The 13,062-nt window shown below is 42.3% G+C and overlaps 1 protein-coding gene across 12 annotated transcripts in view; it reads left to right on the top strand.

Moving 5' to 3' along the window:
- LOC115179864 (leucine-rich repeat flightless-interacting protein 2-like) overlaps nucleotides 1–12,066 on the top strand; it is a 50,784-nt gene extending 38,718 nt beyond the window's left edge. For 9 of the 12 annotated variants that reach the window (XM_029741728.1, XM_029741727.1, XM_029741731.1 and 6 more), the window contains 10 exons: nucleotides 734–769; nucleotides 884–1,009; nucleotides 1,253–1,516; nucleotides 1,736–1,828; nucleotides 2,082–2,177; nucleotides 2,343–2,481; nucleotides 9,120–9,284; nucleotides 9,441–9,520; nucleotides 9,781–9,885; nucleotides 10,072–12,066. In XM_029741728.1, the coding sequence (XP_029597588.1) occupies nucleotides 734–769; nucleotides 884–1,009; nucleotides 1,253–1,516; nucleotides 1,736–1,828; nucleotides 2,082–2,177; nucleotides 2,343–2,481; nucleotides 9,120–9,284; nucleotides 9,441–9,520; nucleotides 9,781–9,885; nucleotides 10,072–10,182 (1,215 nt within the window). In that variant the 3' untranslated portion in view covers nucleotides 10,183–12,066. The remainder of the gene's footprint in view (nucleotides 1–733; nucleotides 770–883; nucleotides 1,010–1,252; nucleotides 1,517–1,735; nucleotides 1,829–2,081; nucleotides 2,178–2,342; nucleotides 2,482–9,119; nucleotides 9,285–9,440; nucleotides 9,521–9,780; nucleotides 9,886–10,071) is intronic. The other 3 variants (XM_029741729.1, XM_029741733.1, XM_029741738.1) reach the window with 3 other exon arrangements.
- The last annotated feature ends 996 nt before the right edge of the window (nucleotides 12,067–13,062 follow it).

The following is a 13,062-nucleotide window of genomic DNA, read 5'->3' as shown; positions in this document are numbered from 1 at the left end:
GATAGGACTAACTCTGTAGTTTCCAGTGGATAGGACTAACTCTGTAGTTTCCAGTGGATAGGACTAACTCTGTAGTGTCCAGTGGATAGGACTAACTCTGTAGTGTCCAGTGGATAGGACTAACTCTGTAGTGTCCAGTGGATAGGACTAACTCTGTAGTGTCCAGTGGATAGGACTAACTCTGTAGTGTCCAGTGGATAGGACTAACTCTAGTGTCTAGTGGATATGACTAATTCTGTAGTGTCCAGTGAACATGATATGACTAACTCTGTAGTGTCCAGTGGATATAATATGAGTAAGTCTGTAGTGTTCAGTGGATATAATATGACTAACTCTGTAGTGTCCAGTGGATATAATATGAGTAACTCTGTAGTGTCCAGTGGATATAATATGAGTAAGTCTGTAGTGTTCAGTGGATATAATATGACTAACTCTGTAGTGTTCAGTGGATATAATATGACTAACTCTGTAGTGTCCAGTGGATATAATATGAGTAAGTCTGTAGTGTCCAGTGGTTCCGTGGTTCAGAATCAGATGGTGATCCAGAGAGAGTTAAGCATGACTCTAAAGATGCTTGTTGTGATGCAGTGTGTGGATATACAGAGACGGATACAGTATGGGCATGGCCTGGATTTACGGTGTGTCAATCAACTAAATTTGTGACATTGTAAATATGTTTATCTCCTCTCCTTATCTTCTCCTAAGAGTAACCAAGTAGTTTTTCCCTCTACAGGTGGAGGAGAGATCAGACAGGGACTTCCTGGAAAAGGTACGGGTCACACACCTGATCTGAAACTCTAGCTTTTAATGTATTAAAGATGAAGTAGGGAATATAACTGTTGTGAAACAGCCTTCAAGACGGCCCTGTCCTGTTTCCTCCCAGGGTTCCAGGACTGCCTCTACCCTCTCAGCAGCCACTCTAGCATCGCTGGGCGGGCCCTCCTCTCGCAGAGGCAGCTGTGACACCTCTATCTCAGTAGAGACAGAGGCCTCCATTCGAGAGATAAAGGTAGGACCATAGAGATACTTCTATGAGTAGGACCATACAGTATATCTGGGAAAGAGATGGTCCATGGTCTAAAGTCCATGTTTTTAGAATCATTTTGTTGACTCCAGAAACACTTCTGATTATTACAGTAAGACGAACAACGTCTGCGTAGTTGTTTTTGAGATATTAACTGCTTAACTGTTTTGCTTTGTTTCTCCCCTGACCTCTCACCCCTCCACTGTCCTCCATTTTGTCTCTCAACAGGACTCCCTGGTGGAGTCTGAGGAGAAGTACCGTAAGGCCATGGTGTCCAACGCCCAGCTACACAACGAGAAGTCCAACCTCATGTACCAGGTGGACACGCTGAAGGACTCGCTCATTGAGCTGGAGGAGCAGCTGTACGAGTCTAAACGAGAGTACAATGACAAGGCCAAGGAGTTTGAGAGGGAGAGGCACGCCCACAGTGTTCTGCAGCGCCAGTTTAACGAGATGAGAGAGACGCTGAAACAGAGTGAAGAACTGCTAACCGTGAGTACTCAGGTCATCGCAAAGACTTCCTGCTAACAACAATACGGTAACAAAAACAGTGCTTCCACTCAGAACATAACACTAACATAGATCTAACTTAGGTCTCTTGCTAAACTTGCTGTAGTCTCTTTTCCTGCTGCATACTCTCTGCATGCTGATTTTCCCTCCCTTCTCCTCTGTCCCTTCTTCTCCTCCATCTTGCTTTCGTCCCGTGGCCAGGAGGTGGGCCAGCTCCGTCTCAAACGGGACAGCTGTGTTAGGGAGATCTCCGACCTGCAGGAGACCCTCGGATGGAAGGAGAAAAAGATTGGGGTACGCTCGCGGAATAGAGGGTGAACCCCAAACTGTTAGCCGCATCATTGCTCCAGGAAGTTCTACAGAAAACGCTTCCATTCCTCTGTCAGCTACTCAAGTTTAACGCTCCAAACTAACCAAGACATTTCCGCTATATCTCTTTTTCCCCTCAATGCTTCTCTCTTCCTTTACTGTGTTTATCCTTCCCTTCTTTACCCCCTCCTCCTCATCCTCCCCCTGCTGCTGCTGCTGCTGCTTGGGTATGGCTCAGGCCTTAGAGAGGCAGAGGGAATTCTCAGACGCCGCCGTGCGGGATGAGCGGGATAAGCTCAGGGATCAGGTGGTCCACCTCAAAGACACTCTGAAGGTACAGCACCTTGAAGTACTGCTGAGTGAAGGTTTCCTCATCATGACTTCAAAGAGGGCCTCCATGCACATGTCAGCAAACACTAGAACAATAGGAAGTTCTAATGGGCAAAAGACTTTCTGAAAGATTATTCAGCTTTATTTTGCTCGTTCTCTCCCAAATCAGAAAAATGGGATAGTGCTGTCCCCTGACGTAACCACCAATGGGGATGCAGGACAAATGATTGACGGGCCTCTCAGTGCAGACTCTACCTCCCGATTGGCTCAGGAGTCCCAGCCATCTCATGGTGAGGAGAGCATGCTTGGTAAGAAAATAACCCACCTGTGCAATTGCTCATATCTGATCTCTGCTTATTTACCACCATCCTACTCGAATCATGTTGAATGATATTGTGCAGTCATGTTTTTTATTTCACTTGTCTTCTGTCATTCGGATGAATCACCATTAGAAATGTCAGGGTTATGTTTGTGTTGCATGATGGGATACAAAACGAGGATGGTTGGCTTCTTTTTCTTTTTTCTGACGTCATTGTTTTGCAGTATTGTCCTCCATGACATTATCATCATAATGTTAATTAATCCCGTTGAGTCAGTTGCTGATTCTGCATTCTAAATCAGCCGGGATCAAGGCCTTGATTGTATTCTCTACAAATGGCTCCAAATTAATTCCCCTCCAGCAATCATTGAATTTCCGTGCTTGCACTCTCAGACTCTGAAGAATGACCTGTGTTTGGCCCTCCAATCTATTCCCTGTGATCTTCCAGGCGAAGGACCAGAGATGCAGTTGGACCATGGCGAGGTGAGGACACCAGGGGGAAGCAGACTTCTACATGAGGCTGACAACTACTCACATGACCAGGAGAGGGCACTACTGGAGATAGAATCTTTGGACAAGTTGAACCAAGACAAGTTGAATGACAGCCTGCAGCAACAAACAGACACTGAAGCAGAGCAGTCCAAGTACTGTGACCAAGAGACCCAGGTGGATGTTGCTGCACCTGAAGTAGCCATTTTGGTGCATTTTGGTGACAAAGAGACTCAGGTTGAATATGAAGTAGAGAAACCCCAATACTGCGACACAGAAACCCTGGTGGAACCTGCTGAACTTGAGGGAGCCATTTTGGTTCAAAAGGAAAATACAGATGGTGGCAGTGACAACGGAGATGGGGTGAATCAAAGAGGATTTGAACCAGAATCTCTGGAACAGGCAGAGAATGAGGAAAACAGTGGAGAAAGTAACAAGGAAGCTGTACCAGTAAGCGGTGGCACTGACGGACAATGTGAGGAGAACACATACCTTGAGAATGGACGGGAAAACACAGAGCTTCTCACAGCTATGTCTACTGACTTTGAAGAACAGGACATCTCTGGCCCAACTCTCTGTGTTGAGACAGAGGCAACTCTTAGTCAAATCCAAAGTGAATCTCAAAGTGACCTGCAAGGAGAGAACACCCAGGAGTATGATCCTGGGACTAAAGATCAGGTCATTCAAGAAAACTCAAGGATCACGGAATCTGAGATGATTAAGATGATTCTGAGGATTTCTGTATGTCTAGGGGAGGCAAAGACCAGCCCAAATCAGATCTCTCAGGGATCATTAAACAAAACAGAAACAATTGGGATGAAGATGAAGAATAATCCAGGGCATCCTCCAGAGCATCAGGCAGAGACTGGCCAAGTAACATCTGCTGGAACATCTACTATCTCATCTACAGTCTCTATTGAACTGTTTATCTCTGAATGTCCTGACGAGGTTGGAATCAAGACAGATCAGCTCATAATAAACACGTTAAGTGAATTTGAGAAAGATGGACAGAATTCTCTAGAACTTCAGCAACATAAGAATGATCATTTCAGTACAGAAAGCTCTGTGGAAATTGTGCCAAAGATCACAGACTCTGACGAACAGAAATTATCTGAGAGGGTTGAAGAGCTGGAGTCGAGTTCAGTGGAGAGCAAGCCAGATCAGATTTGGCAGGAATCTCTATGTGGCATGAAGGAAGATGAACCAAATACTAAAGAGCTTCAGGCAAAGGAGCCCCCATCCACTATCTCTGACAAAACGGTAACACCTATCATAACAGAGGAGGGGAAGACTAGACTAGACGAACAGGTGATCCCTGATTTACCAGAGAGTCTAGAGACCAGCTTAGAAAATACCTTACCAGGAGTTCAAGGTGATCAGAAGATGGATGGAGCAGAATCAAGGGAGAAACAAGGATGTACCTGTAAATGTACATGTAAACAATCTGAGAGCGATCAAGTACTGACGGAAAACTCACGGGATGTAGCTCTAACTCAGAGGATCAGCGACTCTAGTGGAGAGGTTACCTCAGACAGGACAGAGGAGTTAGAGCCCAGCCCAGACAGGATCCAGTCAGAATCACCCAGTCGTGTAGAGGGAGAAGAATGGTGCATCATTGAGGAGAACATCTATGAGGAGAAACTTCAGCAGGAAGCCATTCAGGAGCAACAGACAGAACAGGGGGAGGCTTCAACAAGTTCACCAGCAGGGGGAGACAATGAGTTAAACGATGGGGCCTCCGCTGGATATATAGACAGTTGTGAAGAAGCCGTTCTACTTGTGAAAGAGGAGGAAACCTATCTACCTGTAGAAGAAGAGCACATCAGCTCCTCACCCGGACCCTCGGCACTTGGCCAAGAGATACAGCCATTACCCGAGGCGGCGGAGGAGCAAAGAGAGCGCCCCCCAGTGGAAGAAGCCCAGAAACAGGAGAGCGGTGTAAGAAAGGGACTAAAGGGCAATAGAAAGGGCAAGGGCAAAGATCCTTGCAAAGTAAACTAGTTGATGATCACTGTACTCTCAAAGTGTTATTTGATGTGTAATAGACTACTGACTGGGGTTGCAGCCAGCCTCTATGGGTTTCTTTGTTTTACTCAAAGGAATTACATGTTTTATTTAATGACTTATTTAGTGCCTTGAATAAATTAACCATGTTGAAGAGCGATTGGTTTTGTTTTATTTTGCACTATTGCATACACTCACTGATTTCTGGGTTCCATAAAATCTCACCAAGCTTCCATTTATGCACAGGTGGTAGGATTATATTACACAACAACACTTCTGTATTGTTCATGTGTCAGGTTTTTACACGCAACATACTAGATAACAATTACATGATTAAATAGGTAATAAGTGGGAGAATATATCAATCCCATGACATGTTATCTCCACTCATTTGTATGTGTCAGCTGTTTTAAACTCTTTCCATCCATACTCACAGTCCCTCCAACATACTGTACAGTATTTCAGTGGTAAGCAACTGTGTCCATATTCTCAGGTTTTCAATGAACTGCAGATTGTGATCAGTTGGGTGAAATGTTTTATAATTGCAATGAATTAAGTTTGGACACACCTACTCGTTCCAGGGTTTTTCTTTCTTTTTTTACTATTTTCTACATTGTAGAATAATAGTAAAGACATCAAAACTATGAAATAACACATATGGAATCATGTAGTAAAAAAGTGTTAAACAAATCAAAATATTGTTTATATTTGAGATTCTTCAAAGTAGCCACTCTTTGAATTGATGACAGCTTTGCACACTCTTGGCATTCTGTCAACCAGCTTCATGAGGTAGTCACCTATAATGCATTTAAATGAACAGGTGTGCCTTGTTAAAAGTTCATTTGTGGAATTTCTTTCCTTCTTAATGCGTTTGAGCCAATCAGTTGTGTTGTGACAAGGTAGGGGTGGTATACAGAAGATAGCCCTATTTGGTTAACCTCTCTGGGGGGCAAACTATTCAACAGCCAGTGAAATAGCAGGGCGGCAAATTCAAAACAACGAAAATCTCATAATTCTAATTTCTCAAACATACACTTCTCATTAATCCAACCACATTGTCCGATTTCAAAAAGGCTTTACGGCGGAAGCATAACATTAGATTATGTTAGAACATCACCTTGACAAGAAAAACCACACAGCCATTTTCCAAGCAAGGAGAGGCGTCACAAAAACCAGAAATACAGCTAGAATTAATCACTAACCTTTGATGATCTTCATCAGATGGCACTCATAGGACTTCATGTTACACAATACATGTATGTTTTGCTCAATAAAGTTCATATTTATATCCAAAAAACCCATTTTACATCGGCGTGTAATGTTCAGAAATGTTTTGCCTCCCAAAACTTCCGGTGAATGAGCACATCAATTTACAGAAATACTCATCATAAACGTTGATAAAATATTCAACAGTTATTCAAAGAATTATAGATACACTTCTCCTTAATGCAACCGCTGTGTCAGATTTCAAAAAAGCTTTACGGCGAAAGCAAATTTTGCAAATATCTGAGTACAACGCTCAGATACCAAAACAAGCCATACAGATACCCGCCATTTTGGAGTCAACAGAAATGACAAAAATTACATTATAAATATTCACTTACCTTTGATGATCTTCATCAGAATGCACTCCCAGGAATCCCAGTTCCACAATAAATGTTTGTTTTGTTCAATAAAGTCCATAATTTATGTCCAAATACCTCCTTTTTGTTCGCGTCTTTAGTCCACTACTCCAAATGCAGGAAGCACACGCAAAATGTCACGACGAAAAGTAAAAAAAAGTTATATTTACGTTCGTAGAAACATGTCAAACGATGTATAGCATCAATCTTTAGGATGTTTTTATCATAAATCTTCAGTAATATTCCAACCAGACAATTCCAATGTCTTCAAAAAAGAAAAGGAACACAGCTAACTCTCATGTGAGCGCGTGCCTCTGAACTCATGTCATTTTCTCACTCATCTACTTCCAGGAGCTCTTATTCTCTCCCCATTCACAGTAGAAGCATGAAACAACGTTCTAAAGACTGTTGACATCTAGTGGAAGCCTTAGGAAGTGCAAAATGAACCCTAAGTCACTGTATACTGTATAGGCAATCACTTGAAAAACTACAAAGATTTCCACACTTCCTGGTTGGATGTTTCTCAGGTTTTGCCTGCCATATGAGTTCTGTTATACTCACAGAGATCATTCAAACAATTTTAGAAACTTCAGAGTGTTTTCTATCCAAATCTACTAATAATATGCATATCCTACCTTCTGAGCCTGAGTAGCAGGCAGTTTACTACGGGCACGCCTTTCATCCGGACGTCAAAATACTGCCCCCTACCCAAGAGAAGTTAAAAACCAAGTCCATATTATGGCAAGAACAGCTCAAATAAGCAAACAGAAATGACAGTCCATCGTTACTTTAAGACATGAAGGTCAGTCAATCTGGAACATTTCAAGAACGTTTTACATTTCTTCAAGTGCAGTCGCAAAAACCATCAAACACTATGATGAAACTGGCTCTCATGAGGACCGCCACAGGAAAGGAAGACCCAGAGTTCCCACTGCTGCAGATAACTATTATTATTACCTTTACTTAACTGGGCAAGTCAGTTATGAACAAATTCTTATTTTCAATGACAGTGGGTTAACTGCCTTGTTCAGAATGACAGATTTTACCTTGTCAGCTCAGGGATTTGATCTTGCAACCTTTCAGTTACAAGTCCAACACTCTAACCACTAGGCTACCTGCCACCCCAAGAATAAGTTAATTAGAGTTACCAGCCTCAGAAATTGCAGCCCAAATAGATGCTTCACAGATTTCAAGTAACAGACACATCTCAACATCAACTGTTCAGAAGGACTGTGTGAATCAGGCCTTCATGGTTGAATTGCTGCAAAGAAACCACTACTAAAGGACACCAATAAGAAGAAGAGACTTGCTTGGGCCAAGAAACAAGAGCAATGGACATTAGACCGGTGGAAATCTGTCCAAATTTGCGATTATTTTTGTTCCAACCGCAGTGTCTTTGTGAGACACAGAGTAGGTGAATACACAGAGTATGTGTGGTTCCCACCATGAAGCATGAAAGAGGGGGTGTGATGGTGCTTTGCTGGTGACACTGTCAGTGAATTATTTATAATTAAAGGCACACTTAACCAGCATGGCTACAATTTAAATGGTTTGGGATGAGTTGGACCGCAGTGAAGGAAAAGCAGCAACAAGTGTCCAGCATATGTGGGAACTCCTTCAAGGCTGTTGGAAAAGCATTCCTCATGAAGCTGGTTGAGAGAATGCCAAGAGCGTGCAAAGCTCTCATCAAGGCAAAGGGTGGCAACTTTGAAGAATCTAAAATATATTTAACACTTTTTTGCTTACTACATGATTCCATATGTGTTATTTTATAGTTGTGATGTCTTCACTATTATTCTACAATGTAGAAAATAGTAAAAATAAAGAAAAAACCCTTGAATTCTTTTTATTTATTTTATTTCACCTTTATTTAACCAGGTAGGCAAGTTGAGAACAAGTTCTCATTTACAATTGCGACCTGGCTAAGATAAAGCAAAGCAGTTCAACACATACAACAACACAGAGTTACACATGGAGTAAAACAAACATACAGTCAATAATACAGTAGAATAATAAGTCTATACACAAAGTGAGCAAATCAGGTGAGATAAGGGAGGTAAAGGCAAAAAAGGCCATGGTGGCAAAGTAAATACAATATAGCAAGTAAAACACTGGAATGGTAGATTTGTAGTGGAAGAAAGTGCAAAGTAGAAATAGAAATAATGGTGTGCAAAGCAGCAAAATAAATAAATAAATAAATACAGTAGGGGAAGCGGTAGTTATTTGGGCTAAATTATAGATGGGCTGAATAAGTAGGTATGTCCAAACTTTTGACTGGTACTGTGTATATATATAAAAAAATCTGGGTAATTAAGTACAATGTGTTGTATGCATTAAAAAAATAATACAGATTAGAAACTAAAAAACAAGGCTGTTAATTGAACCGTGTGGTAAATGTTGACGTACAAAACTACTCTATTACTGACCTCGACTACTCAAACTACCCTATGACTAACCAACTATTAGAATTTCATGCTGTTGATTCAAAGTCAGTTGTCTGTTTGTATTGCAGAAGTCAGACTGAGGAAAATAGTTGATGAGAGGGAGAGTTTAGCTGATCAGGTGAAGAGGCTGAAGTCTCAGCTGGAGGGGAAACAGAGGAACGGGACAGAGGGTTTGAGTCCTGAGGAGGACGGACTTGAGAACGGCATGGACCCCCACATCCTCGACTTACAGAGTGAGTCACATTTCACGTTTACTAAGACAGATCTAGCCTTTTACCTGGCTGTCTCCCTAGTGTACTTTGTCAAGTGTGTGAGTGTAGTATACATTATGCAAACCTATACAACAATATTTGACTGACATCCTTCTATCTTTATTTCTTCTTCTACAGGGGATGCCAACCGGCAAATCAGTGACCTCAAGTTTAAACTGGTGAAATCAGAACAGGAAGTCACAGCCCTGGAACAGAATGTAAGTACCGTTTTAGTTTCTAGACAGAGGGAGACATGTATGACTATATCCATGAAACACATGACCAATCACGTTCCTCATGGTAAACGTGAGAAAATAAGCAGTATCTTGTACAGTCTGGGTTGGAGACTATTGACCGTTTGCTCCACTAGGAGCTCCATGGAATATGTCCCGTAAGTCACGTGTTCAGACTAGTATGAGGCATATCACATTTCATCCATCAATCCATTTATTCACCCTCTCATTTCTCTCTTGGCCAGATCATCCGGTTGGAGGGTCAGGTGACTCGTTACAAGTCGGCCTCTGAGAGCGCAGAGAAAGTAGAGGACGAGCTCAAAGTGGAGAAACGCAAGCTACAGAGAGAGGTAGGCTACTATAATGTCAGGTTTACAAAAACAACCAAAGAATCACAGAGCCCACAAGTCATTGGGTCATATGTAATATGTCAACCCCACATTTTTTTGCTTCAAGTCAACGCCAGGTATACGTTGTTGCCTTTAGGTTGCTTCTCCCCTCTCAAACTCTAAACTTTTTCTCTCCATTCTCTCTAGCTGAGGTCTGCCCTGGACAGGATTGATGAGCTGGAGGCCAGTAACAGCCACCTGGCCAAGCGCCTGGAGAAGATGAAGGCTAATCGGAGCGCCCTATTGGCCCAGCAGTGATGTACTTATTGGTTGTCATGGCTATTTGCATCTCTGACCTCCCGATGACCTTTGAACTTTGATCTATCAGGCACTCTATTAAAACACACCCAGAAAATTCAAACCAAGTGAGGACTTGCTGGAGCAAAAGCTTCAATGAAACATATCCACACATATTGTAATCACAGATTCATTCAGTGTTGTGCCCATCTGTACAGTATATCCAGTGATTCACCAAGCGACACAGAGGGAACGTGTTACTGACCCTGGGAACAGTCATTCAGTGTTGTGCCCATCTGTACAGTATATCCAGTGATTCACCAAGCGACACAGAGGGAACGTGTTACTGACCCTGGGAACAGTCATTCAGTGTTGTGCCCATCTGTACAGTATATCCAGTGATTCACCAAGCGACACAGAGGGAACGTGTTACTGACCCTGGGAACAGTCATTCAGTGTTGTGCCCATCTGTACAGTATATCCAGTGATTCACCAAGCGACACAGAAGAAACGTGTTACTGACCCTGAGTCCAGCCTCAGTGACCGAGGCTGGACTCCTCAACTAACTTGTGAAGGAGGAATATTCTGCCCAAACGGACAGCAAAGAGGACCTCTCTCCTCCTATAGCTCTTAAGAGGACCTATCCTCCTCCAATAGCTCTTAAGATGACCTATCCTCCTATAGCTCTTACGTCGCCCTGTGCCATGATTACCCCTAAAGCATTTCTTCGTAATCATTAATCTCTCTCTGTTCTCTGTAACACGTGGCACTATCTCTCTGTGCTACTTGGGGTCCATGTCTGCTCCAGCAAGTTTATCCATTCACAGAGAGGAAGAAAGACTAAAAATGAGTGTGTTTCATGTATATTCTTCTTTTATTGTCAATATATTTTGAAGTGAAAATGCACTCTGCTCCCTCCTGTCCCCCAAGCCAAACTCTGATGTTAATGTGTAAGGTGATGTTTATTTTTATGTTGTATATGTGTGTGTCTCCATAGGTATATGTCAAGTACATCAGATGGGTGGAAATACACATGGAACAACATTAATTAAGCAAAAAGGCCCGAGGAGGTGTGGTATATGGCCAACATACCACGGCTAAGAACTAATTGTTGGCCATATTTCACAAACCCCCGAGGTGCCTTATTGCTATTATTAACGGGTTACCAACATAATTAGAATAGTAAAAAATACCTGTTTTGTCATAACCGTGGTATACAACGGCTGTCAGCCAATCAGCTTTCAGGGCTCGAACCACCCAGTTTATAATCAGGATTATCCTATACATCTCATTGTTTGTGCCACGTGATGAAAATTATAATGGTACTTGAGGAAAAATATCACCAGCTTTTAAGTCTGAAATACTATGTCCTCCCTTGAGCAATTTAAACGACTCATTGGGGAACGACTCGAACAATCAGTTGAAAAATGTACTTCTACTGCAACAGTTTTCGAACGTGTCGAATCGGCTGTCGCAGTAACACTTGCTGTAAATGTTCGACAATCTGACAAACCAGATCTCATGCCGATAAAAACATCAGTTATATTCTGACATAACGGGAAGTGTTCCCTTATTATCCTGCTCCTCAATCTCAAGCATGTCATGCCTTATTGAGGGGGGAAGAAAGCATTGTTGTTCACTTGTGCTTTGGACATGTTTCCCCTCCTACCCCCTATACTTTACTTAAGCTCGGACATCTACTTTGAGGAAGTTACATCTGTTTACATGCTTTAAAACTATTGTTATTTGTCCATGAATGAAGCTAATTGTAAACATTGTGCAATATTGGAAAGGTCTTTGGGAAGGTGAGGCTGTCTGGTCCTTGCTTTACTTGAGAAATGTAGGGGATGTTTGATGTAGCATTAACAAGCACCACATTAAACTAATGCAAACTCTCTGCTAAAACGTTATTTGTCCATTAATGAATCGTTTTGCAAAAGATGCCAAACGCATTCATGATTTATGGCAACCAGCAGAGGGAAACAGCCTGATGCTGTGTCACATTATAGGATGCTGAAGAGAAACACCGTGTTTAGAAGCAGAATTTATCTTCACTTTGGACATTCAGAACTTGACAGGGAAAAAGTATTTACACTGCCGTGTCATGTCTTTGTCCATTGTGGTGCTGAGCAGGACTTTGGCAGGAGCTCACCAGAACTGAGTACCGGTGTTATAATACTGATGGTTTGTCGGGACTGATAGTTTCTATAGTTGTGCCTAGAACGGTTCAGCTCCAACGAGTGGCCGCGTCGGGGACCACAGTTGTTGAAAACTACCATTTTCCTATCCTAACCTTAACCTCATTCTCCTGACCGGCTACGTTAATTATTCTCAACTGCTGCGTTAATAATGTTGGGTAAATTCAGGTAGGTCCCTCAGTTTCGTTTTCTTCCATTTAAGAAAATAGTCAGCGGGACTCTTGGTATTTGTTTTGTTAGTCCATTGACATGACATTTGCTTGTCATCCATCTAGTTAAAATTCGCAACTTTCAAAATACAGAACTCATCCATGTATGATGCATTTTGCATCATGATACAAAACGTAGCATACAGGGATGATTTATGCATTTTGAAGTTACATGTCGTGAATACTTGATGGCTGACAAGCAGCTGGAAAGGCAGCACATGCTGTATGAAGAGTCAGCTGCAATTGGAGATAAATGTAATTGCCTTCTCAGCAGCAACATGTGACCACATCTATCCACATTAAAGATACTCTGCAACAGTGTTCATTTTCATAAAAAGCTGAGGGAAAGGCCAGATATGTAACCATTCACATGCAGACAGCTATGGCTGCTGTCACGACTTCCACCAAAGTCGGCTCCTCTCCTTGTTCGGGCGGTGTTCGGCGATCGACGTCACCGGCTTTCTAGCCATCGCCGCTCCATTTTTCATATTCCA

Source organism: Salmo trutta, chromosome 39 (genome assembly GCF_901001165.1).
Source record: "Salmo trutta chromosome 39, fSalTru1.1, whole genome shotgun sequence".
Classification (NCBI taxonomy): domain Eukaryota; kingdom Metazoa; phylum Chordata; class Actinopteri; order Salmoniformes; family Salmonidae; genus Salmo; species Salmo trutta.
Note: the sequence above shows the minus strand (reverse complement) of the source record. Positions and strands in the feature narration are given on the sequence as shown.